Here is a 27629-nt window from a genome sequence, read left to right on the forward strand (position 1 = left end):
CAGAAAAAAGGCAGCCTCATGTGACCTAAATATGCTGCATGGCGGTATCCTCCAGGTTTGACAGGCTGTGCACGCCCTTTAGCTTCGTTAGCGTGGAGGGACGCTGTTCCCACTGGTGCTTATAACTGTTTTCTGGTGACTTGAATAATGAGCTGTAAAGAGGAGACAAAGGGAGAGTGTGTGTATGAGAGAGGGAGAGAGAGGGAGAGAGAGAGAGAGAGAGAGAGAGAGAGAGAGAGGGAGAGAGAGTGCCCCCCATCCTTCCTGGTGGGAGGTTTGGGATGCGCTGCGCAGACCCGTCCGCTACCGACGCATCTTCCTGGCCTGCCCTCTCTCTCCTCTCTCTCTCTCTCTCTCTCTCTCTCTCTCTCTCTCTCTCTCTCTCTCTCTCTCTCTCTCTCTCTCTCTCTCTCTCTCTCCTCCTATTCTAGCCTACCTGAGGGGAAGTGCACACACACAAAGCCCGAACTAAATCTGGCGTGTCGGCTCGGGCCCCCTTGCGCGCGCGCTATGCTGCGGTGAAAGGCCGCCGTCTCGCGGTGTTTACGGGGGATGTAGAGACGAGAGGCGCCGCTCTCCCCGACGGACCGCGACGTGTCTGCGCCGCTGTGCCCGGCCCCGCCGCATCGCCGAGCGGCCTGCGAAGCGCACCAAGATGTCGACCAGAACGCCATTGCCCACGGTGAACGAGCGTGACACCGAGAACGTAAGTGTGCCGTTGTCCCGGACGGAGACGCCGGTGCGAACCACCGGTGTGTGTGTGTGTAGGGGCGGAATCAAAGCGAGCCGGCTACCGTGCTGTTTTTAGCGCGCCGGTCGGTGCAGGTTTATGGCAGGCAGAGCTTTTCTGGTGGTTAGTGTTGCAGAGCCGGTGAACACACCCGGCTTTTCCCCCCTTCGTCCCCCTCTGACGTTAGCCTCGCATAACCCAGAATAAAGGTGCAGCTCGGTTATGTCTGCCCCAGTTTCTTTCCACAACACGGCTAGCCTAAACAACGCACTGCGTCAGTGTGCTGGCTTTAATGATACATGCGGAGCTCCGATGTAATGTAACGCAGAATGGAAACGTTGCCCCGCGAGGAGACGGTGCTGCCCCACTCCTGCAACCGGGGGGGTATTTTCTAGTCCACGGCGTCAATATTTAGGGAGGGTGGGGGAGGACGTTGTCCTACTTTTCAATGGCAACGCTTGGTAGCATCGCAATGTGACATCCATCACCTATTGGGGCCTGTTGTAACTGCACGCTCAGTGCTGAGGAGGAGGAGGAGGAGGAGGAGGGAGCGTGTTATTATTCTATCACTACGACACTGATACGGACATGTATGCTGTTTATTAACAACAGGCTACAGACAATGAAGAATGTGAAGGAATGTTTATGAACGCTGCTCACAAAGCACAGCATTATAATACACATCTATTGAGATCAGTCCAGACGAGGACTGCTTACAGGATGTGACATATCTAGGTTTGTCTGATTTTTCTTTTTTTCTTTTTTTCTGGAAACAAGACGAGCCACAGACTAAAGCCTCCTTGTATTATATCACGTTACAAGCAGTGGAAACAGCTGGAAGCAAGTCTTTCAAAGGTTGTTCCCAGATTACAAAAAAATAGGGGTTTTTATTTTTGGCTCTCCATTTCACAGTTATTAATCTTCAGGTGAAAACATCTAAATTGGAAAGTGCATTTCCAAAGCTCTGATAACTTAAACCTGAATGATTCTCCACCAGCAGAATCCATCAGTGCTGTAACTGTCTAACAGTCTATAATGGTGCTTTAGGTCCCATATACATTGACTACTAGGCATGCTATTAAAGCACAGCCTCAGCAGCCCTGGCTGTAGCCAGCCAGCCTAGCCTGCCTCCGTTCCATCACTCCATCATGCAGCCCCAGGGCCCACTAGCAGCTCAACTGCATTGCATAACAGCTCATTACTCAGAGAGACGAGTGGCTTTAAGTGCAGCAAAATAGAAGGAGCTCTCTCCTGGCTTTCTTATTTTTATGTGTGCGTTTTGAGCAGGCGTTTGTTATTTGTTTAGTGTCTGGCTTCCCTGAAGAAGCATCAGTGGTTGTGTTAATGGATGGGGGCGCGCCTGAAACAAACTTGTTAATCAACGCATCAACCTACCCGTTCAGGTGCTCCTCGGTTAATTTGCAGAATTTGGAGCCAGGCCAAGTGTGTGTTTGTTTGGCAGCGCAAGTGTGTCCGAACGGAGATCTGATTCAAAGTCGATGGGAAGATCTAAAGTTGCTTTAATGCTCTTGTTTACATGATGCAAATATAAAAAAAAGGGGATTTAAAAGAGGGCTTTGGTGCATTAGAAACAAGCTGACATTGACTGGCGTCTAATCAAAATTTCTCCTTGCCTTTCCACGTGCACACACACATACACACACAGTGACACTGGGTCATGTTTGAATCCTGCAGTGTGGCTCTATTATAGCTGAGGTGACGCGCACCCTGCAGGGTGTAGCGTTTCTCCGGTGTAACGGGAGCAGGGGAGCCTGGGTAACCAGACCAAGGCTTTATTCTCTGGCTGGGTGTGGTGCTCAGGAGCAGAGGATCATGGGATCTCTGACCTGGACTGACATCAGCAGCTGTCGTGGAGGAGAGGAAGCAGACCAGCAGAGACTGCACGTCGCCCTGTGCCAGCGCTGTACTTATAGCAAGCTGTTCCGAATCCACCTTCACATGCCATATCGCAGAGACACTTGTTGTTAACGGGCTGGGCCGTGGAGCCAGCGATATCGATGTAACTCTCGACTCTGTGTGCTGCATAATATTCTCTCCATTCTATAAAAGTTAACTTTCTTTTGTTATTGAATCTTGTCTTGTTGCTGATAAGATCTTTTTGAGGTTACGGTGTCACAGAGAGAGGAGGGAACCTGATCCTCTCCCACGCGGTTCCTCTCTGAGCTCGCATGCAGGGTACCACTGTGTGTGTCGGCATGTAAATATGTTTACAATATATATATATATGCACATGTGTGTGTCGAATATAGGATCCCCTTGTTGAATCTGTCTCTCGGTTAATGGGTTCATCTCTGTTTGCACTGCAAATATCCCACCTTTGGCACACACAAACCTCCACTGCAGCACTCTGCTGCATTGTTTGTATGTGAGCAGCCAATGTAGAGAGAGGAAGAGTCCTTTTTGGAATTACTGAGTATTAGTAGTATGAGGATGCTTCAGGGACTTGTAGTACTGGTGTCTGTATAAATCAATTGAGGATGATGCTGATCTCGACATGTGGGCTTTTTTCCCCCCTGCAGCACTCGTCGGTGGATGGCTTCGTTGAACCCCCAGTCCCCCCCACAAAGTCTGCAAGTCGCCACAGCCTGCCGCGATGCCGCAACTCTTTCACCTCCACAGAGGAGCACCCGCATATTGGCAATTATCGCCTCCTCAAAACTATTGGGAAGGGGAACTTTGCCAAGGTGAAGCTGGCGCGACATGTCCTGACAGGACGGGAGGTGAGACAAGTTTTCATTTGTGTTTCAAGAATCACATAGGTATCAATACATTGTTCATCCCAAAACCTACGTCAACCCCACTCTTTTATTGCTACATGATAACAATTCGGACTACGGCTAATTATTACTTTCACTATTGGTTGATTATTTTTGATTAGTCAATATTATAGTGAGAAAAGGGGGCGACCTCTAGCTCAGCTGGTAGAGCGTGCGCTCCATGTTGGCTGACTCCTGATTCGATCCGACCTGTGACCTTCTGGTGCGTGTCATCCCCTCTCTCTCCCTCCTTTTACTGTCATTCTCCAGCTGCTCTAAAGCAGTCTAAAACCCACAGATATTAAATTACCAAAAAGGAAGACATAGAGAATAATCTGGAACCAGTGAATTGTATATGTATAATGCAAGAAAGCTCAATTAAAAGAAAGTGAGAAGAGTTAAAGTGTACTTATAGTAAGGTCATCTCTCATCTGCTCATTTCTCATTTTGAGTTGAAAGTGAAGTGTTACCGTAGATGGTGCCAAATTGATTTGCTTAATCAACTCTTTCATCACTGAAAGATTTTAGCTTGAACAGGTATTTTTTTATATGAGAGATGTTGATTTCGCTCCAAGTTAAACCCATCTTTTCTCCTGTCATGACAGAGCTGTACATGCCCATGCTAGTCCTCCTCGTCAGGTCAATTATCTCTCTCTCACACACAAACTCACACAGTCATACAGCACTGACCTGCCAGAGTGATGGACATCCTACTTGTGTCTGTGTCGGTAATTAAAGCTCCTGTTTCCCTAAGGAGAAAACAGCGACCTGCTATCTGGTCACCGTCCTTTCACTCAGTGACAGCACTGATCCACCCCTGATAGCCTCTCATGTCTGTTTCTTAGCCACTCGCGTCCTTTAATCCTCTGAGTTTCATTATGTCCTTGGGTCATATCAAAGTGTGGAGGCCATGAATATCCTCTCAGGTCAAACCAGTAATGGTTGGATCCATTCTGCGTCCTTCAATGCTTAATGTTAAACAGGCATATTGTGTATGCTGTCCACTGTCTGCTGGGAAGGTCAACCACCGCTCTGTGTACCTGGGTGCCCTTGCTGGCTCATCAGAATGCAAAGACACGGATCAGAGTGAGTGAGAGAGGGAGAACGGTGGAAAGAACACAAACCACTAAAACTGAGGCTGCATGAGCACAGCGATCCTCTTACCGCCAAAACAAGTAAATGGTTCGGCTCTGTAGAAAAGCCTCAAAAAGAGCAGCAGTCACTTCTAGGTGACAGAGTGTCCTCTATCTGCTGAAGAGGGTGACTACAGGATGCACACACACACACACACACACGCTCAGCTACACTGATGGAAACATTTGCCACGATCAGCCCTCATCTCCTACTTATTAGGGAGCGGCGATGATACAATATTATTTATCAAGTTAATTAATCAGTTGTCAGTGCAATAGTATTGGAATGATATGAGCTCATCTTGAATTCTGACAAAATAAATTATTCCAAAAAGCTAAAAGAAAGCAAAGAGTTTTATCTGATACATAACAGTGAAACAGAGTAAGAGACGATCAATTTGATTACTTTGTGTTGCATTTTTTGCTGACATTTGTGATATATAGCAGTATTAGGGGGAATAGTATGTTGACTCTGGCTGTCAATGCTTATTTTTTATCAGTATTGATTGCAGATTGTTTTATCAACTGATTGATTGTTTGGGCAAGAAAGTAGTTAAACTGATTCATCGATTCTCAATATAATTGCCCATTCATTTTTTTTGTAGATCAGCTAATCAATAAACTGACCGTTTCAGCTGTAATGTTGACACATAAAAGGAATTTGACTTCAGTAGCATTTTATCGACTCACACACACAACGATTGTACTGTAAGAACCAAACAGCTAAACAAAGATAAGCATGAAAATACAGATGCTATGTGGCTAGTATCTATTGAAACGGGTCCATATATATATATATATAAAAAAAAGAAAATCTAGTCTTTTAATTTCATAGCTCAAAAACCACAAATCTGCAAAGTAGACTGAGTGGGCAGAAACACATACATTGAGTGTTTATTGTATCTGCAGGTCAATGTGTGACTGTAAACTGTGTGTGCAGTGGTGTGTATAAACTGTGTGGTCATTTAAAGACCGCTGGAATAAAGTTTTTTTGGGTAAATGCAAGTTACTCTTTATATAGAGTTTATGTGGATGGACAGAGTATGCACAATACTTACGAAGAAACACTTTTTATCTCATGGAATTTATGAATTCTTGCACATTTCATTCTTATATTGAAGCAACAGTAATCCCTTTGTTTTCTGTGCATGAGATACAACTTTGTATTCTGCTACAGTAGTTCCCTTTAGCACACAGAGATCATGACCCTGTGGTCGTTTAAAAAAAGAGCTCAGGCAGGGGGGGGGGGATAGAGGAACATGTAAAGCTCTTCGACACACAAGTGATCCTATCACCAAGTTTCCCCTCCGTGTCCTCTAGCTGAACATTCACGTGTATGTGTTTTGAAACGCGCGCGGTCACAAGACCCGCATACGGCGAACAGCATACGGGCCGTGTGTTATGAACGTGCTGAATAATTAACAGTGATGCACGTTGCCCTTCTGTCACTGTGGGACTGAATTATTCACCCTCGGATCCATTAGACAGAAAACACACTCACCCGGCGTGCATGCAGGCACCAGCATATGATGCGGTGCCAGCCGCTCGCTGCTCAAATCTGAGTACAGAAAAAAAGGAAATAATGGCGCAGAGTAGCGAAGAGGAAATGTAACAAATCCCTCCGATCGTGCAAAAGAAATAGTGGAAGTTGGAACCATAGAGTGACACGAGGACACACACACACCTGAGTTTTTCCCATGACAGGATGAAGCAGGCTGGAGGGGGGTCCGAGGTCTGTCTGTGCACCTGCCCACCTAAGACGGGCTGCAAATAGACACCGCCTCCGTACTGCGTGTCTACACACTGCGAGCCTCTCTGCAGTCTTCTCCCTCCTATTTTCCTTTCACAGCCACCATGTTGCTGTCATAATAGAGTTTCATTTACAAGTTTGGTTGAAATGAGATGCAACTCGTACAATTTGATTTGGGGAAACCCAGCTCGGCCCGAATAACCTGCACCCTCTCCGCTGTGACTCAGCATTTGCTTTCTGTTTTTTGCCGGGCTGCTTGGGATTAGACTGCATCCACCGAAGCCTGCTCATTAAGCTCTCATAAGGCCGGAGTCACAGTAATGCTGCCATGATAATGAATGCTTTCATGGTATCATTCAACTCCAAAGGCAATTTCGCCCCTTTGTCTTAGTTTTGAAGCAGTGTAAGAATGTTGATATTTGCTGGTATTATAAAACGTACTGCTACACTAACAGGAAATATCAATATCAGTCGTTTTTAGTGCTGTATGTCAGTTTCCAACATAGTTTATGATGAAGATTAATATCAAGTTTATACTCAGTAATGTTGTTACAAAGATTCCCAGCTGGATTCAAACTGGGGACATTGTTACTGTGGGGGTGTAACTACTGGTTACACCCCCATGTAGGGTCCAAATGCTCTTTGTTGACGTCCAAAAGAGTCGAACACAGCAAAATAATAAGAAAAGAGAAAATATATCCAGCGAGCATCTCCTGGATGCCACACACTTCTCATTATTAATGATTGAGAGGCATTATTATTATTTGTTGTAACAGAACAGCAGTTGCAATGTAATGTACACGAGCGGCTAGCAGACTGTACTCATTTTGATAGAATGTAATATGCAGTATTAATTAGCAATGGGATTTTTGGGCAGTTTAAAGCTTCCTTGTGTAGGTTAAAAAACATATAGTAGCGCCATGGGAGCTGTTTTCCTCTGAGTGACTTGCATGATGTTCAACATTATATAAAATAAATGAGGATGCTATAACTTACTGGTTATGCAAATGCTCAATTCTTAGCCACGCTAGCAGTTAGCTTACTTAACATACATGGTTAGCATCAACATCGTCTTTGAGAGCATGTTAGCATGCTGGCATTTAGCTTCAGACGGACTAGCATGGCTGTAAAACCCTCAGTTATTAGCTATGAGTTGCTTGTTTATATTATGGAACAACTTTAAACAAAAATCAAGAACATTCACTATGCATGTTGGTGTTTTTGATTACAATACTCAAAAAAGGCACAACATATTATTTAGGCAATTTAATTGCATTACTATAAAACAGCTCTATTTCTGATGACAGAATAAACACATTTCAAATGTTTAACACTGTGAAATGGTCTGTAAGGACACAGTTGAAGAGTCTAAACTCCCCTTGAGGCCTGTAGAAGCCGTACAGCTTTAAACTGGTTTGAACCAACTACGCTGGCCTTCCTCGGAGCCCTGCAGTAATTGCCTTTTGGTTGAACCACAACTTGTGACATTTACATTCATTATTTAGTCTGTGTCATAAAACGAAACTATCATTATTTTTAAATCAGTTTGTGTTTGTGATGTCAAAAAGCCAAATGTCTTATTTTAGTTGTAGTTACATTATATTTTAAAACTGCTCCATAAATCTCTTATCAGCATCGTGTTTGAGCTTCCTGCAGCTGAGCTTTCAGAAAGGGGGGAGGGGGCAGGTCTGTTCCAGTGCGTACTTTAGAGTGATTATTGAGATGGATGGTTCAAACTGCTGCCCAGCCAACAGTAGATCACCGACCCGCAGAGACCCCGGCCTGGCTGCCACACAGGAACAAACTGGCTGTGGATGTATTTACATACGCTGTCGGTGCTTCTGTGTGTAATCGGACATATTTTATGTTCATCATCATCAAAAAATACATGTTTGTTGTTTTTTTTTAAACCCTGCCAATCAAAGCTTCATGTTTTCACAAATTACTGAACATAAGAGCTTTAAGGTATGTTCAAATTAAACTGATTCGGCTGCGACATGTTTTGACAAAGATGCCTCACAGCGGAATAGTGAAATAATGAGGATTGTTCCTTTCAACTGGAGCTTTCTCTGTACAACCAAAACGCATAACTAGAATTATTTTTGACATCTTGATCATCTTTTGTCCCTCTTTCTCTCTCTCTCTATCCCTTCCTTCTTTCTTCTGTCTTCATGTCTTTTCTCTCTCTAGGTGGCGGTGAAGATTATAGACAAAACCCAGCTGAATCCCACCAGTTTACAGAAGGTGAGTCAGTGTTTTTATGGCCACATGGTAACATTAATGTCTCGGTTGCAGTGCTCACGGCTTTTCCGTTAGTCATTCCTGAGTTGTTGTCCTTTGCTCTTTGAACCCAGGATGTGCAGTTTTACCTAATGTAATCAGATGTGGTCTGCGGAGACCACTAGGCCTGTTTAATCCAGCCCCTGCCGCTGCCCCTTGACTCTCTGTTGGTATGTGGTTAGGAGCGGCTAAAAATACCCCGGTCCTGCATGTTTGTCACTTACCCTTGTCTAGCAGTCATAACCAATTACAAAGAAGGGTTTGAGTCCGTTTCCTGATTACTGGGATCAAATCCAGCTCTTTCTGCTGATTAAATGCACTCGCACACGCATTCACACGATCCTCATGGCAGATTACACCATGTGGAAGGAAATCGGCCGCTGCGACGGTATGAACAAGCATCACCTACTGTGAGACCGGCAGGATTTATTTCCGATGGTCATGACATTATTGTAGCATGGCTCACCATAGCTCCTCTTTTAATCTCGGTGTTTTGTAAAGGAGGAAATTGCTAAGCAACCACTGCGGTGACTCATTAGACTGTAATAAAGGACCCATTATAACCACCACCACACCTTCATGGACAGCGGTTGATGTCTTGATGGACTTCTTGGCTTCTATCCATTTGTAAGCTGCCAGGGTGAGAAAATATTGCTGTGGCAAGCAATCTTAATAAGACAAAGTAATAACAACAACAATTTGCTTCCATCTTAAGCCGCCAACCCACACTGGTTTGAGTGGAGTTAACCCAATGAGTGTCACTGAGGAAATTAAGTCTGGGCTAATCAAACGGGGGAGTAATTGTGAGACAAATGACAAATGTGTTGCTGGTCTTCAATCCCACTTGTAAATCTGTGAAACAAGATTGTCGGAGGCATTTGTAGCACGAGTCTGTCCTCCACGAGCAAATCTGTAATTGTCTTGGATCTTAATGGGATCCGACTGCAATGCTTCAGCCAATCTGTGGGAAGACGCTGTGAGAATTTCAAGTTGCAAGTTCTTCACTCATCTAGTCTGACTGAGATAAATTTCATTGTGCAAAGTCTTTTTGTTGAATGGCCTATTGTGCGGTTTGTAATCTGCACACAGCACAGTGTGTTAATGAACATTTAGAAGTGTGTGTATGTGTGTGTGCGCGTGTGTGTGTGATTCTGAGAGTAAAATTACTTCACTGAGTTGGGTCTTGCCTCGGTCACAAGTGGTCATCCGATGGGTCAGGTTGTCCTCTGCCTCCTGATATGGGCGGGACATACGTAACATGCGAGACTGCAGACCAATCAGGTTCTGTCTGATCAATTATTCAGTGAGCCTTTCAGATGTCAGCTGCTGTAGACCTGAGAGGATCAATACGGAGAACTTTTATACCTAATATTTAGCTGTTATTGGTGTCATAGCATGTATGAACGTTGATGCTGGTGTCATCTGGTGGTTTATACATCCTTATTTGAATGCAGAGATGTGTTTATCTCTGTGCAGTGCTTGTAGTGGTATATTTTATTGTCCTGCTCTGCACTATAGATTGCTGTAATGGTACACCCAAGTGCCATCTGCAATGCAGAAGCTCATCTTATAATGCAGCAGTCGAGTCTTCTGGATTGAATCGATTTTCTCATTGACTCAGAGTGTCCTATGCTATCCTTGTGAAAGCTCTACTAGGGATGCATTAAAGGCAACATCCACCTTTTAGTACAGTTTTGGTTTGGTTAGCCTTGTGACTTACCCCAAGTGAAGGAGTTCAAGTACCTCAGGGTCTTGTTCGCGAGTGAGGGGACAATGGAACGTGAGATTGGCCGGAGAGTCGGAGCAGCGGGGGCGGTATTGCATTCGCTGTACCGCTCCTTTTTGACGAAAAGAGAGCTGAGCCGGAAGGCCAAGCTCTCGATCTAAGGGTCAATCTTCGTTCCTACCCTCACCTTTGGTCATGAGGGATGGGTCATGATGACCAAAAGAACTAGATCGCGAGTACAAGCGGCCGAAATGAGTTTCCTCAGGAGGGTGGCTGGCGTCTCCCTAAGAGATAGGGTGAGAAGCTCAGTCATCCGTGAGGGACTCGGAGTAGAGTCGCTGCTCCTTTGCGTTGAAAGGAGACAGCTGAGGTGGTTCAGGCATGTTGTAAGGATGCCCCATGGGCGCCTCCCAAGGGAGGTGTTTCAGGTGCGACCAGCTGGGAGGAGTCCACGGGGAAGACCCAGGACTAGGTGGAGAGATTATATCTCCACACTGGCCTGGGAACGCCTCGGGATCCCCTAGTCAGAGTTGGCTGATGTGACCCTGGAAAGGGACGTTTGGGGTCCCCTGTTAAAGCCGCTGCCCCTGCAACCTGACACCAGATAAGCGGTAGACGATGAGATGGGCCTTGTGACTTTGGATTTGCCAAATAATATCTGAAAACAGGGGAGAGGCAATCAGTGGTCCTCATGCCTGATGTTTGGTTCACAGTGCTGCTGGTTGGACAAATAATTGCAGTTAATGGTGATTCGGATTGGATGGTGGGAAAAAAATAAACAAAAACAAGCGGTGGGTCCAGGAGTTGAAAGCTGTATTGAAGCATTCTACCCTCTAACAATCTTCATTTTAGTATTTATGAAATAAAAAAAGACATATACCCGCCCCTTTAAATTCTACTTGGTACTGTTACAAATTTGGTGTTCAGTGACGTCAATGGCTCACGCTGATGCCAATAATTACGCAAGCTTGTTTTATTCATATTTAGAAGTCTAGACTGAATTTGCCAATGTGCCCTCAGGGTGTCATGTCCCCATCGTGACCCTCACCCTGGGAAAGTAAATTTTAACAATGAATGGACCTAAAATGTAAGAAGTCCATCACCAGTTCTCACACATCAGCGACAAAGTAGTCATTGTAGTTCTACAACACAGTTTCTCAGACAATAAAGTGATGATTTCATGGTAAAAAATGCCATTCCATGTAGGGTGAGTTAGATACAAACAACAGATGACCATCATTGATTAAGTGTCTCACTGCTTTTTCACTGAAGAGCAGACAGAGGAGGTCCTTTTCTTCCTCTGCTTTGGAGTTGATTAAACATACAATTCACGATAAGCTGTTTGTTTGTCAGTGTGGATGAGTGAGGTTTCAGCGGCCTGATCCGACCGCATCGCTCCTCCACTCCGCCGTTAACGGTGACTCTTTCCTGTTAGCCTGTCAACATGCCACTGATCTCTCTTTTTACGGTCTCAGAGGAGCCGGGCTGTGGGCACACCATCTGGCACTGTAGGCACAGCCAGCGCTCTGGCAGATCAGCCACACACACAGCCTGCATGACACATACAGACACACAGAAGATGCTTTGGTTTATGCAGAAGGCTCGATCTGGCAGAACCTCTGCTGTTTTTGCATGTTACAGTCACGTTTGGTAATATTTTTGCATCCTTCTATAGGTGTTCAGCCGTTCATTCACATAAACATGCAACATCCTCGAACATATCTCAGAGTAGGATTTAGAGCGGGTTTCACACAACATGAAGACAAATCATATTATCTCTGTTTTTATCACTTATTTGTCTTGAGCTTATCTGTCTCAGTCTGGCGTCTCTCTCTGATTATTTGATTGTAAAAGGGGCTAGCAGAGGCCTGAGTGAGTCACAAGGCTAGAATGATGCTCTGGGCTGTTCCTTTTTGGCCCTCCCTGCCCTGGTGTGACTTTGTGGTGGTTTCAGCGTAACAGGAAATGAGGTCAGCTGAGCTTCCAAAGCACCTCTGTAGATCCGCGACAGGAAATGCACCACATGTCGTCTGTGGTCTGGGATGTTGACGTTGTCAGGGTTTTTAGGCATTTCAGCCCTAAAATAGGCCTCTCTGTTAATCCCCTCTTTTCACTGAGCAAACACTGTTCCCATCTCAGCATCCCATCGCTCTGCGTGTCTTTCTAATCTGTAAATAAGAGTTTTCATTGCTTCAACAATGGCAATATCAACAAAATACTAAAGGTTCTGTTATCGACCGGTTGCGCCTTTTCAGGGCAAATTAAAGCCTGTGCTGTTAACATTTGGGAAAGGTAGAGCTGTGATGGAAAACGGGCCGCAGGAAGCGAAGAGAGTAAATGAAGCGACAGAAACACTGGCAACTTCTCTGAAAATGAAAATCTCCTTTCTTAATGTGGCTCAGTCGTACGAGTTTGACTGTTTTAATGCCGTCAGAAAGCATTCAAAACAACATACTGTTCTTGACTATTTTTTTGGCAGTTGCAAAAAGCCCACCATGAGGGTCAAGCCCTCTTAATGGCTGTTGTTTCTCTTTGTCTTGCGCTGCCACTTTGCATTAGCCAATGAAATGCTGTCGAGGCCACGGGATACAGAAGCTTTGGTCTTGTTCAGATGGGTGGAATGTGATTGGACGGACAGCAGTGTTGTCCGAGGTGAATCATGAAACAAATCAAATGTTGAGGCTGCCAACACATGCCATGATTTACTTAATTTACTTGTTCATGGATGTACGTTGGCTTTGAATTAGAGATGTTTAATGCGTATTGGCCAATAACCAGTACTGATCGGTATCGGCTACCAGTGCTTTAAACATCTATTTTTATATTGCTGTGAAAACATCTCCTTCAAACAAATGGGTTTCTCATCAAAATCTACATTTAACAAGATTACCTTTGAACACATCATGATGAAGTTACAATTTACCTTTGCCCAATAATCAATTTAATTGAACAGAGCTCGAATGCATCATAATGTTACTCAATGCAACCTCTGTTAATGTTAGCTGTTAGCTCCGTCATGTAGCCAACCGGGACTGTGCTGCTAACGGCCGCTAACGTTAAGTAGCCCTCCTCCCGTCCATTAAGAAGTGGATTTGTTGTTCACAATGCTCCATTATCAGGGAAAAAGTGTTTAACCACAGGGGTGTAGTACTAACTATCAAGCAGGATGTACAGATCAGTGAGTGAGTGACACATGTTGCTGTTCCTTTGTTGTGTAAATGAGATGATAATGGCATTCTGTGCACAGACTCCCCGATACCCGATCAAGCTTTTTGGGCTGTATTGGAGGCATCTCCACTTCTGATATGAGTTAAATTGGACTTCTTGGTAAAAGTGAAGTTGTGGAGAGTGAATTTAAGGTGGGAGGTCTTTGCAGAAGCAGAGACGGGGTTATTTTCACCACCTCAGAACAGGATAGATTGTCTGTTTGTTTGTCTTTTTGTCTCTGCTGTGTCTTCCTTTGACAAACAGTGTGCAGCAGCTAATATGTGGCTCTGAAGGACCATTTGTACATATGAAAACATGCACACACACTCATTAGATGGATGAGGGCTCCCAGGCTACTCATCCTATCAATAATCTCCATGAGCAGCTGTGCTGCTGCTGTGACTGCAACAGTCCGGCCAGTTCCTGTCGTGTTCCCAGTCTTATATCTGCTGCTCTGCTCCTTCTGCATGGGGAATCTGCAGTAATTAAGGCTCGTTTGGGAGTCTGGGTGCCCCTGGGTGCCCCTGGGTGGCTGGAAGTAGGTCACTGGCACAGACTACTGAGACCCGGGCGCATTAGAAACGGTGTGTTTTCATGTTTGTGATACACACTTTGTTTTTGCTGCTATTCTTGTCATCATTTTTTTCTTCAATCACTGTTTCAATTCATCATCTGAATCAACCATTTTGATTCATTTTAGTTTAAAAGAAAAATAATTTTGCCTCAAAGAAATTTGTCCCAAATATTCAGCCTTTGCTTGGCTTTATCCAGAACCACCTTAAAACTGCTTTATGCCACAATGTGACTTCCCTGTATGCTTGTAGATATTATTGTCTGGATCAAATATCTCAAACGTATTATCTTCTGCCAGCCTCTGTGGCGACTACAAACATCCATATTGAGCGTTTCTCGTCAGGGGCTGTGCTTGTTGTCGTCCTTTTCCGCCGCTCTTCTCAGATTTGTACTAATTTTTGTTTCCAAGTGGCTGCATGCGTGCTTCCCATGTGAAGGGCTTTAGGGCAATGACGCAAACGAGAGAGAGGCAGAGAGGGGAAGATCTAAGATATGAAGATAAATCATTCACTCTTTAGTCCATCACTCATTCAGATCGGAATGATAAAGAAGGCCTGTCTTGATGGATGCATCACATGTTAAAGCACGTGAGCTGAGGCTGTGACTTATGTGTTTATTCCTGTGTACTGCAAGACATCTTCTGGTTATTGTGTCAGTGTGTTTCCACTCTAATTGACTTTGTTACCATGGGGGTAACCTCTCAGGCCAACGTAGCAGCTGCTGAATATGGAGCAGGGTTTGTCACACAGGAGCAGCTTGCTATTCTGAGCCGCTCAGGAATTGCAGATTTTTTTTATTTTCTGACCAAAACATGCTGCCATAACTATGAAATCACGCACATTTCTTTTAAAATGTCATATTTAAAATAGACGGATAGTTTGCTTTATTCATCCCAAAACTTCTCGCATGTAAGAACCACAAAACTGCCTGGTAGATGTTTCTTCAAACTATGATATTATTCTGTTTCTACATTGAAAATTTGGACCTGTTTATACATCAAGTCATTTGCATTTATATTTGTCTTACTGTCAACAACAGTTAACAATGTGTAATCCACCTCAATGCTTTTTGACTTCCTTATCTTGTTTGTTGGACGTCAGTTTCCAATGACTAATTTAACTCTCTAAGAATAAAAGAGGTCCAAAACAGCATTACATTATTCAAACGAGAGTAAATTGTGCATTTGATTTGGACTATTTTCAGTGGCAGATTAAAACACATTTGGTGCTGTAAATAATAAACTACTGTGCCCATGTTCATTGTAATGAAGGCAGATGTGGACCCGTGCAACAATGCGGCTCACTGATGTGTTTTTAATTGTGTTTGGACAACAATGGAGCTCTGTGGCACAGAGGAATACGCCATATCACGCTTTGGCTGCACAGGCAATACTTGGAGAAAAAAAATGGTTGTTGGTTCTCTTATCTGTGTCTTTCTAGGATATTTCAAAACAATGATGAAGCCCTATTGGTTATGCCCTCTGCAGCAGCTCGCTGCATGTGTCTGCTGGGTCTAATGAGATGAGAGGCGCCTGGAAGAAAGAACAAGAGAGGCAGGAGAGCAAGTAGAGACAGAACAGAGAAAGGAATTAGTGTGTGTGTGCTAGTGTGTGTGTGTGTGTGTGTGAGAGAGAGAGAGTACCTGTGTGTTGTTTGACCAGACTATAGCAGAGAGGTCCCACAGAGTTGGGCCTGCTCACACTGGTATAATGGCTGTGCTTGATGACCTAGAAACTAGACTATTCCAGCACTTATGTAAGACCTAAAAGGCCATTAGAAAAGCTGCACGCACTGATGCAAACACACCACGGCAGCGTCCACTCTTTATTTTTAATTTGACATGCTTGATAATGACATGTAGAGAAATCGTCAATTTCCCCCTATTTTTGAAATGGACAGGAGGCGAAAGCAGCATCGCTCAGAATTTCTTCTGCTCAGCAAATGTGAAAAAATCTGTGCTCCCTCTCAGGTAGCAGTAGATGCTAAATCCCAGGCAAGCCAGTGTTGAAATTTAACACTCAAGCACAGCCTGAGCACGACCGGGAATCAGCAGAACGTAAATGATTCAACAGCACCTCTAAGTGGCGGAAGGAGTTCAGTCACGCCGAGAGTGCGGAGACATGGTTTTAAATGATTATACGTCTGAAGCCTCCTCACTCAGCTGTTATACATGTTGCTTGGAGAAAATAAGCGGAGGATGACATTTTCCTTTCAGTGGTTTCTCATTTAGAAACTTTCGGATCAAACTAGAACCCAGGTCTAAATCAACGACATGATTTTGCTTTTCTTTCTTTCTTTATTTTGTTGTTTTGTTGCATGTTCATGCTAAGGTGATTACATTAGGCAGCAGATGCCTAACTGGCCGTAAGCCTGAGTACTGCTACTCTGCTGAGGCTGGCTGTGCGATGCTGCTGACTGACCAGCTGGCTGGACTTCAGCACGTCAGCAGAGTTGTGATTCTGGTCCTGATCCGTCTCCGTTGTATTGCTGTAGTCCCATGGTCCTCAGGTCCTCTGGTGTTCCTGCAGAGTGTAATCCAGTGTCAGATGTTGGTGCTTAAGCATATATTGTGGCTCGGTTCCCTCCCCTCAGCTCCCTAATCAGTGCCTGATAACATTTTCTAACAGTGTTTTCCCAGCAGAGCCATGAAATATGATTCCATATGTTATTGGATGCATTAAATGTCACTCTGTCTCTCATCAGCTCTTCAGGGAAGTCAGAATAATGAAGATACTGAATCATCCAAATATAGGTAAGTTCTAACAAGGAACCCCAACCAGCTTCATGACAGCGTAGCAATAATATTTCCTTTGGATTGGGATTAGTGTTATCAATTAAACCAACTCAGAGCTCTCACTTTAATCAGAACTCTCCACGTCGTGTTCCCTGCTGCTGCTTTTTCCTCTCCAATAAATTCATTAATGAGTTTACATTTGTTAGTGGGATCCTCTGATATCCAGCTTTCAAAATATGAGCATTTACAAATTTCAACAGGAATTGAGGTATGATGCCAATAGATGAACAGTAGCATTGCTTTGCACATGCAAAAAGCATGACTTCACGATATATTTTTGAACATACAGTACTGACATCCTGACTGACATCCATTCAGACTCAGACATCAGTTTTAATGCATGAACTCCCACCAGACCAGTAAAATCACCCCCAATGTTGAACCTCAGTATGTAATAACAGTCTTTTATAAATAGCTAATATATATTTTATCCCCACCTCCTTCTCTTTCCTTTTTTTTCTCCTGCAGTGAAATTGTTTGAGGTGATCGAGACAGAGAAGACACTTTATCTGGTGATGGAGTACGCCAGTGGGGGTGAGTGAAGCATCAACACATGTCCTGTAAATGTGTGTGACCTTTGGTTGATTTTGTTGCTTGTTATTTCCACAGTATCGGTTCTAGAGCAATTTAATGAGCACACACTGACAAATACACTGTCTGCATGTACTGTAACGTACTGTATATTCTATACCACAAGGTCATGTCGGTGGATGCTGCCTCTAATTTAACATTCATATACAAACCTGTACACTATTTAAGTGAAAAAAATGCTTTGATCTAAAAGCATATTCCCTCTCTCCATTCCAGGAGAAGTATTTGACTATCTAGTGGCTCACGGCAGGATGAAGGAGAAGGAGGCCAGGGCTAAGTTCAGACAAGTGAGTCATCAGTATCGCACCTCACACCTCTGTCGTCATTCCATCCACTGCTTTCAGAGGGAGCACCGCATGCACCAAGATCAAGCTTCGTCACCAGCTGCAGAGGAAAAGATGGAGTGCGGATAGCTGGGCCTGAGAGAACAGTGGGCTTTAGAAAAACTTCCTTAGAGATGCTGCTCTGACACCTAGTGGTGCTACGGGGAGCAAAGAGGCATCTACAGCAGTTCACGAGTTCAGTTGCCTTTTTCATGCTACCTTATACCCTGAACATGAACAGAATTAGACTCTTTCACATCAACACTCTCCATGTTTCAAATCCCTCATTGATGCTCTTAGATGACTCAGAGGAGCTCAGAGAGCTTGTGTGTGTGTGTGTCACAGAACAGATCAACATCCAGAAAGGTGATTGTGTGTGTGTGTAGGAGAGCTAGAAGGTGGGCGGCGTCTGTCAAAGAACGTGTGTTTTTGATTGATGCTAGTCTGGCATATGCTGGTGAAATTATAACTGTCAACCGTAATAGCAACTGATTGCTGTGTATCAAACAATTATCGTGTCTTTGGTGGAAGAGACATTTAGGTCTGAAAAATAATCACAAAACACGCTCGTATGACAAATGCAGTTCCTAGACCTCCGAAGAAGATTACAAAAGCCTGAAACATTTCTTATTTTGGAAGCAGAAACAATGTTATGTGCTGATTTTTGAGACCTTTTAGCCTGCTTCACATTGCCAGACAGGTTCCATTTAATTGATGTTCAGGTTGAACAGGTCTGGCATTCATCCTGGGCGTTTCTAGTGGAATTGAACCCAATTATCTATTCAATTTTGTTAATTGGTTGATTGAGTAACTTTTCTCATAGGGCCAGGTAAGGTTGGATCGCTTTCTTCCTTCGATAAATGAAATCATGGCTTAAACACTGCATTTTGTGTTGACTCACGTTGTCTTTGTCTCATGCTAAAATTAGTTTGATGATCTGAAACATTTAAGTGTGACAAAAAAAAGAAGAAATCAGAAAGGGGTCAAATGCTTTTTCAGCACTGTATACACACACACACACACACACAGACTAAATATAAATCATAGTCCATCCATCCGTTATCAATCACCGCTTATCCTGTTCCCAGCTGAATTGGGTGAAGGCAGGGTACATCCTGGTCGGGGTGGACACTGTCACGCTCACATCGACACGTGCAATTTTAGAGTCATCAATCAACCTACTATCCCCATCCTGTATGTCTTTGGACCCACGTTGATGCCTTCTGCTGCTGTCATATGTGACAGTAAAATCTTTGGGTTTTGTGCTACAATAGTTTTCTTTTATAATATTTATCACACCTGTAGTGTCCTCTGATGTGTGTGTGTGTTTGTATTTCAGATTGTGTCTGCAGTGCAGTATTGTCACCAGAGGAGGATAGTACACAGGGATCTCAAGGTGAGGAGGAGTAGTATCCATATCTGGCATGTAAAACGTCAATCAACCATGTTGTTGTCACTGCTGATATCTTAACAATCCACATGATGATCCGCTTCATCTCTCCACACCTCCAGGCAGAGAACCTGTTGTTAGACGCGGACATGAACATCAAGATAGCCGACTTTGGGTTCAGCAACGAGTTCACTGTGGGCAGCAAGCTGGACACTTTCTGTGGCTCTCCTCCGTACGCTGCTCCGGAACTCTTCCAAGGAAAGAAGTACGACGGGCCGGAAGTGGACGTCTGGAGCCTCGGGGTCATCCTCTACACGCTGGTCAGCGGATCGCTGCCCTTCGACGGACAGAATCTAAAGGTGTGCACTTGCTCTTGTTGGTCTTACACAGTTGGTTACTTAGTCACACTTGTGTCAACCATTAAAGCTCATCGGTGGTTCATCACATCTGACCAACACAGTACGCTTCAAGGTATGGTTCTATAGAATCTCACAGGAAGGAGTTTGTCTTTATTCAACTTTGACCATGTGACTGCGCTCGAGCCGACAATAGACGCACCGATGTGCATTAACGTGATCGTATCTCAACATTGTCTGAAACCTTTCGGACGGACAGCCCGACCATCACAATCACTTAACACAGCCAGGTGTGTAGAAGTGTGAAAGCAGACCGGGTTTCAATTTCACACAAGTGGCTGCGTACGGCCAAGAGACCGTCTGAAAACGCTCTGTGTTATCGACCCCTCTCTATGATGGCAGGCGTTTTGCACCACTTTAAGTGTGGTTGTTCAGAAGGTTTAAACACTTCAGCTTTTACATTTACATTTAGGGCATTTAGCAGACGCTTTTGTCCAAAGCGACTTCCAATACGACTTTTAGACATATTCAGATGACACGTTGTACAACCCAGCTCATTTAAATCATGCTGAGGCCTTTAAGTATGTATATCTGCTTTTTTTGTCTCTATTGTTTGGAGGGAGACATTATGGCGATGCATCCACCCTGCTTTAATAATGTAGTAGTTTTGCAATACTTTGAAGCTCCAGTGAATTCAGCGGGTCCAGAAAAAAAGGTTGAAGTAAAAGCTGCAATAATCAATATTTTTATATTAACAATTGATTATATGACTCTGTGTAATGGAAAAGGGGAACCAACAGAGCATTTTAGTTCATTGTTTTAGTTTTACTGCTCTCAACCTTCAGTAAAAAAACTCAATTAATCCATTAATGCTGCACTTTTGGTTGCAAGTTTTTGTTGCTGATTTCTCATGTGGTTTCCTGTCTGTCTGTCTCTCTGCCTGCCTGTCTGTGGCTCGGTGTGCAGGAGCTGAGGGAGAGGGTCCTGCGGGGAAAGTACCGTATTCCTTTCTACATGTCCACAGACTGTGAAAACCTGCTGAAGAAGCTACTGGTGCTCAACCCTGTCAAACGAGGCAGTTTGGAGGTACCGTCGGCGTTTGCATCGCTGCATCTTCACACACATTTGCTCTCCGTGCAGTTATCTTTTAGACAACAGCCGAGCGGACAGTCCTAATGATTTGGAGCATCATTGTTGCACCTCAAATAAAAGTGTTGATTATCAACCGAACACTACACACTAACAGTCAGATGGGGATTTTGGAAACATTATTCGTCTGAGATCAAAGAGTGGTCTTACGTAATTATGATAACAAATAATAAAGATATATGGAATTTGTTGAAGCATTGTGAGGAGTAAAACTTAATTATTAAGTGTACAAATTAAACAAATTTGTCTTTCATTGAATCCACATAATTATAGAAGGTTGCAGCTTCTTCTGTGCAAACAATATACAGTTGTCAGTTCAATTCCCACTCAGTCTGCCCAGAGTCAATACCTCCCCTGCACTCAGAACCAGGCTGACATTCAATAGTAAAGATTTCTCCACCAATAATAACAATTGATCGTGCTGTTGTCCAACCCCAGCTGATTTCATAAAGAAGTCGTTAATTTCTCATCCCTCTCTGTCGTGCCATTTGCCTTGCACTTAACCGTCGCGTTGTGTTATTAACAGATGTGCGTCATGATGAATTTTCTGAAATTGCAGTTGAACTAATTGTTCGGGACGTACGTATGCTGTAATCTGTGTTTTTTTCTTTGTTAGCAAATCATGAAAGACCATTGGATGAATGTGGGTCACGAGGAGGAGGAGCTAAAACCTTACATCGAGCCGGAGGAGGACTTCGGCGATTCATCCAGAATAGGTGTGTGTGTGTGTGTGTGTGTGTGTGTGTGTGTGTGTTGATGTCACTCTTTATGTCATCGGTATTCTGACTGTACTGTGATTTATGTTTTCCGCCATCAGAGCTCATGGTGACGATGGGCTTCCCTAACGATGAGATCACGGAGTCTCTAAAGACCCACAAGTACGATGACGTAATGGCCACCTACCTGCTGCTGGGCAGAAAAGCTCCAGAGGTCAGTTTGTTTGACTTACATCATCTTGACATCATCGCCACTAGTCATGTGACCACACCCCTCATCCTGTGTCTCTGTGCTCCAGTTCGAAGGGAGCGAACCTCTGACCAACAGTGTCCTGCGCCAGCGACCCACCAGTGACATCAACAACAGCTCCAGCATTTCTCCCGCTCATCCCAAGGTCACGCGCAGCATCTCGGCCAATCAGAAGCAGCGCCGCTACAGCGATCATGGTGGGGATGATGATGGTGGAGGTGGTGGTGGTGGTGGTGTCGTAGAGAAGCCAAGTAAAGTAACCTCATCCTTCCCAGCTCTGAGAGTGCTGCTGGCTGCATGCTGTGTAGGGGGAAGTTGCTCTCAGTCACTGCTGATTGGCCCGTGATCACCCTGCTGATGTGCCTCTGAGCAAGGCACTAGCACCCTGCGAACTCCGCCAACTCTAAAACAGTTGAATAAGTGTAATAAAGCTTTAGAAAAGCAAAGTTGGGAGTTGGGAATGATAAATAAAGCACATTTAACTGTTATGGTGAAAAAATACATCAAACCTAGACTTAGTCTTTTGTTTGCTTAATGTTTATTTCACAATTAGTCTATTCAAATGTATAAATCAGTGACTAGCTCAATGCTGCAGTGGATGTGGAGCAGCTTCCTCCTATGTCATGTTGGGCCATTGTGTCTGGCGCCATCTGCTGACTGACTGCCTTCCTGCAGCTCCCTGAGGAACAGCGCCTCAAAGCATGAGGAGGAAACAGCTTTGCTTTGTACCGGCTCACCTTGGCTCCTTTAGCTGTACTACTTCTTAAACAGCGTGTTGGTGCAGTGTGTTGTATTTTATAGACTGGATATGATGTCTGAATCCTGGCTTTCAGTGGCTTTGCTTGATGCTGTTGTAACAAACGCACTGTACTTGCTTCTTCTTTTTGGTCTGAGAGCTCTTGATGTTGGAGGCGTAATAGTGATACGTCCGACGGAAGGTTTGTAAGCATGTTCTCGTGTGTATCGTCGCTCCTAGTTGGTCCGTCTGTGCCTCCGGCGGTATCGTACACGAAGCGCGGCCAGGCCTTGAGTGTGGAGAGTGACCACAGGGAGGAGTGGGACGGGGCGCGCCGGCTGGAGCTCAGCACCTCCAAAGGAGACGTTCCCGCTTCACCACTGGGGGTGCAGGAGAGGAAGAAAACCACAAGTGCTGTGGGGGTGAGGATGTGGAGGACACAACTGCTCACACATATCATGCACCACATGCTCAAAATAGGTGCAGGCGGGTCTATAATGCAAAGGTTATTGAAGAAAATGTTTTATCCTTGAGCGACCTGGCTCCACAAATCCTTTTAAATGCTGTGTGCTTTATCACATTTCCTCTCTTTTCATGAACAGACCAATGGATCGATGACTCGCAGGAACACATACGTGTGTGAACGATCCTCTACTGACCGCTATTCAGCTATTCCCAATGGCAAAGACAGCAGGTGCACACAAACACACTCACAGTTACCAGCAGGGGGAGATCCAGTTCTCTGTGTTCTCTGTGCTTTTCAGTCTTGTCCGAGGCCTTTTTCTGTATTAATTAAAGTTTGTTGAAAATGTCTTCATCACCTCGGCCCCCCAGTTTAACCGAGGTGTCAGGGAGCACCTCGTCGACCGCAATGAGCGCGACGCGACCACGTCACACCAAGTCCATGTCATCGTCAGGGCATCCTTCAAAGAGCACACTGCCCCCCATCGATGACAACACGGAACTGAAAGCCAGGTGAGCGGCCTGATCTCACCTGGTCATCTGCATTTACTGTGGTTCATTGTTTTATGTCAAAGTTCAGTGGCGACTTCTTAATTGGAGTGTTTATAACGAGCGTGCAGGTCTTTAGCGACATGCAGTGATTCGTCCTGTGGTGTTTACGTTGCAGCTCCTCTCCGCGGGGTCCCTCCACCTCTCCATCGGCACACAGTATTAGCACCCCAGAGAAGAACCGTTTCCCCCGCGGGACCACCAGCCGCAGCACCTTCCACGGAGCTCAGCTCAGAGACCGACGCAGTGCCACCTACAATGGCCCCCCCGCCTCGCCCACATTGTCCCATGATACGGGGGCTCTCGCTCAGCAACGCAGGGGCACCTCCACCGGGATCATTAGCAAGATCACCTCCAAGTTCGTCCGCAGGTCAGTGAAGACAAGCGGCTGAACACTAGATTGTAGTTTCCAGTTAAGGAAGTCGTAGCTCTCTCAAAAACACAGGAATAAAAAGCCACATGTACTACTTTATACTGCATAAGTGACTAAACTCCTGCCATTAATGAGTGCCTCAGTTTTGAAGGAATTGTTGTTCTTTTGCTACTAATTTACCTATTTATGTAGCAGCTAGCTGTCTAGAGGTATGACTGATCTTTGCCTGATTACTTATCACACTAAATGTCAGTTTGATCAAGTATTAGCTCTGCTCAGTACTCAAATGCTAAGCAAATGCTAATTGAGACAAAGATGGATAACTGAATCAACTAAAAAACAATGTGTTGTACTTAACATTTTTAACTGTGTGTCATCTGCTTTCATCGTTTGAAAACTTCTCTATACATGCAACCACAATATACATCTTAATATGCTTAATATTGTATTCTAGCCACTTGTTCACAATCACTTTTTAAGACGGGTTTGTATTATAGAACAAAACATTAAAATCTCTAGAGCTTGTGTCAACCACAGACCTTATTTCAGGCTTTGAAGCAAAAGCCTGTTTAAAAATAAGCATTACATGTCAGTACTGGTATCTTAGTTTAGCAACAAAGCACAAAATACAAAGTAGAGCCGACGCTGATGGGAATAGTTTTGTAGGTATTTAGTCATAAGCCAAATTACTGGACAAATTTAATGACTAAAAATGTTTAATGTTTTTCCCCCAAAACCCAAACTACTTACGTTCAGATTACATTATGCAAACATTCCAGCAGTGAAAACAAAAAGAAAGGATTGCACACTCCCCTCTTTGCTACAGATACACTCTCTGATCTACTATCGATCCTAAGTGCTTATTATACGTCAACACTGTTACCCCTCACTGTCAATATGACAAGCAGAGGAAAGGAGCACGTCAGTTAGCTCCTTGTGTCACCTTCACGCTGGCCCATCTGGTAGAGGCTCACAGCTTTCTCTCCTTCTTTCCCCGCATAGAGCTCTGTCTTTCAGGTCGACCCGGAGGTAGGAGAACACAACGCTTGCTGCACCTGTCCCCCCCCCCTTCCCCTGTCCAACAAAACCCAAACTGTGCCCACTATGGCCGTGGTCCATGTTTCCTTAACCCCTAACGTATTTGCCCACGACACCACATCCACACCTACTGACACCCTTGCCGTGCCGTGTATCTCCTTCCCCTTCTGTCCACTGCCTCAAGAACAAAAACTCACGGCTCACCAGCTTTTCCTTTTACTAAACTAAGCAACGATATCTGCTTCTCAAGTTGCTGGCTTCCCTCTCCTTACTCTTCCCCCGTCCTCATGCTGAGCTTAACAGAAAAGATCAGGCATTTGGTGCATCACGTTTCCTTACAGATCAGTGGGGATTAAGGAAAAGGTAGCGTACAGTAGACGGGATGTTGCATTTGCTTATGGTGAAGGGTTACAATAGTATGTGCATCAACTAAGTTCCAGTCACCTCATTGTGTGCTGAACCCTGATACCCAGGAGTGTGGACTCTTTCCTGGCATGATGCCTGACACCCCTCTCTGTGTCCAGTGATGATGGGGGGTGGTGTTGGTGGCGGGTGGGGGAACTCTTCGTTGGCGTGAGCTCGTGGGAGTAACGGTGTATTTTCTGGTTTATTTCAGGGTGCCTAGTGAGGGAGAGGCCAGTGCCAGGACAGAAACACCGAGGTGAGAATTTGACGGAGACGTAGACTTCATAGAAAGCATAGAAACCCTCTCTCCGCTTCTATTTCTGCTCTTTCTCCTCTTCTGTTTTTGTAGAAGTGTGTCGAGTGACAGCAAGGAGGACGCCGGTCGCGACTCCAAGCCGCGCTCGCTTCGGTTCACCTGGAGCATGAAGACCACCTCCTCCATGGAGCCCGCCGAGATGATGAGGGAGATCCGAAAGGTCCTGGACGCCAACAGCTGCGACTACGAGCAGCGCGAACGCTTCCTGCTCTTCTGCGTCCACGGCGACGCTCGCCAGGACAACCTGGTCCAATGGGAGATGGAGGTGTGCAAGCTGCCCCGCCTTTCCCTCAACGGCGTGCGCTTCAAGAGGATATCGGGCACGTCCATCGCCTTTAAGAATATCGCCTGCAAAATTGCCAATGAGCTCAAACTGTGACAGCAGATGGAGTCCCAGTCGGTCGTCGGTGAGCTCTGGTTACGGTCTCATCTCATCACTGGATTAGTGTTGACTTACAGGACAGCACTACACAATTCAGCACTGAAGGTCCTCACCGCGCAGAATCAGGGTGGACTTGGCTGGTAACGTGCAATACTGGCCACGAATGTACTGTACAGGGTAGTGGATCGGAGAGCTAACGCAAGGTTGAATCTCTGACAGAGAGATAGCAAAAACAGCTACCCCGCCCCCCCATTTATTTTTCTTCCGTCCGGCCCTCTGTCTCTCTCATCAGCCCGCTGCTCCTCGTCATAGCACACATTCATGTAACACATGCAGTATGCAACTGAAGATGACCATCCTGCAATAATATTTTCAATCTCTTTTTTCTAAACGCCTACTACAAGATCTACTCTCCTCGCTGAATAACCATTAAGATTACTGAAAGCTAAAATAGCCGCTTTTCCACCTGTGTTAAGTCAGTATATAGAGCAGGCTGGAGCCCATTACTAAAACTATGTAAAAAGAGAATTGTACTGTATGCATAACATCTGCAGGTACTGTATTGTATATTGATTTTTTTTGCGTTCTGTACAGAATTTTATGTCAATACTGTCTTTTTTTTTCATGGGATTTGAGTTCTTTCCTAATATAATTGATGTCTCTTGAAGCATTATCCTTTCAGTCTGTGAGTTTTTTTATTGTTTTTTTTTTTTTTGAAGAGCCACCATCTGAAAATAGTGTTTTTAATTTTATTTAAAGAGCACTAAATTATTTTGTGGAGTATTAAGGGATGTGTTCCCTTGCCTTTTTATGTTATATTTTATTTGCCTATGGAAAAAAAAAAACAGTTGCACCACATAGGCTTGAGTAGTAACTTCAGTTAAAACTGAAAATGTGTTCACTTTATTTTCTCTCAGCAGTAGGTAGGTGATTTGGAGATCCTGCAGCAATTGCACAAGTTTTCCAGGGTGATATGTATGAACATGAGAGTATGCACCTGTATTTCTTTCATGTTAGTTTGGTAGTCCTCAATTACAAAAAAAAAAAGCAGGGTTTAAATTGGTTTACTTTAGAAAGTGGAGAACGCGACATCGTTGTCCAAAGGACTAAAGACGTGTGAAAAGTCAAACAATCCCCATGAAATAAGCAGTTTGTCTCATGGAGCCTTTCTAAAGAGCCTGATTTAGTCCTGCCACCGGTGTGATTGTGCAGGTACCTGTGTATTTCCTTGCTTGTGTTTTTCTTTTTCATTTTTTTTTCTTCATTTTTTCTTTCTCTCTCTCTTTTTTAAAATTCAGCCGATTTAATTGTATTTATTCCATTACATTGTAATGTGCTGCTTTGTAGAATTGAGGCGTGCACTTTGTTGGAGAAAATAAAAATGATTTTATTTGTTTGTATTTATTTATTTTATTTTATTTCTCAGATCTGAATCCAAAGTTACACAACTTACTTCAAGACGACATTTCCCCCCCCAAGCAATGAAGTAGATGTGCGTGGGGTTTTGCTTTGAGGATTAGGTGTCTGCGTTTCACACTGAAGCAATGTCATGCTACACAGTGCCATTAGGAGGCTTAGATGGGATGTAACATTTAAAAATGTAAACCTTTATTGACTCTAAATA

The 27629-nt window shown here is 44.4% G+C and overlaps 1 protein-coding gene across 2 annotated transcripts; it reads left to right on the top strand.

The window, feature by feature from the left end:
• The first annotated feature begins 450 nt into the window (after window positions 1–450).
• On the top strand, window positions 451–27405 carry LOC311021010 (serine/threonine-protein kinase MARK1-like). 2 transcript variants are annotated; one of them, XM_084021303.1, is made up of 18 exons: window positions 451–706; window positions 3271–3471; window positions 8581–8634; window positions 16879–16927; window positions 17438–17503; window positions 17777–17847; window positions 19223–19279; window positions 19396–19632; window positions 20596–20715; window positions 21395–21494; window positions 21596–21708; window positions 21794–21995; window positions 22721–22902; window positions 23083–23174; window positions 23315–23455; window positions 23610–23861; window positions 25519–25563; window positions 25657–27405. In XM_084021303.1, the coding sequence occupies exons 1-18, from the start codon at window positions 656–658 to the stop codon at window positions 26000–26002; spliced, it is 2379 nt and encodes a 792-aa protein (XP_083877429.1). In that variant the 5' UTR covers window positions 451–655; the 3' UTR covers window positions 26003–27405. The 2 variants fall into 2 exon arrangements, with proteins under 2 accessions (XP_083877429.1, XP_083877430.1); XM_084021304.1 differs by having other exon boundaries at window positions 453–706; window positions 21794–21941.
• Window positions 27406–27629: the final 224 nt, after the last annotated feature.

The sequence above is a fragment of the Eutrigla gurnardus genome (assembly GCF_963514095.1).
Source record: "Eutrigla gurnardus genome assembly, chromosome: 11".
In the NCBI taxonomy this organism is placed as follows: domain Eukaryota; kingdom Metazoa; phylum Chordata; class Actinopteri; order Perciformes; family Triglidae; genus Eutrigla; species Eutrigla gurnardus.

Bases quoted from the DNA above. Each gene is read 5' to 3' on its own strand.
- LOC311021010 (XM_084021303.1), top strand. From the start codon at position 656: ATGTCGACCAGAACGCCATTGCCCACGGTGAACGAGCGTGACACCGAG. The intron at 3,472-8,580 runs GTGAGACAAGTT...TTCTCTCTCTAG, and splicing joins ATGTCCTGACAGGACGGGAG to GTGGCGGTGAAGATTATAGA. The intron at 16,928-17,437 runs GTAAGTTCTAAC...TTTCTCCTGCAG, and splicing joins ACTGAATCATCCAAATATAG to TGAAATTGTTTGAGGTGATC.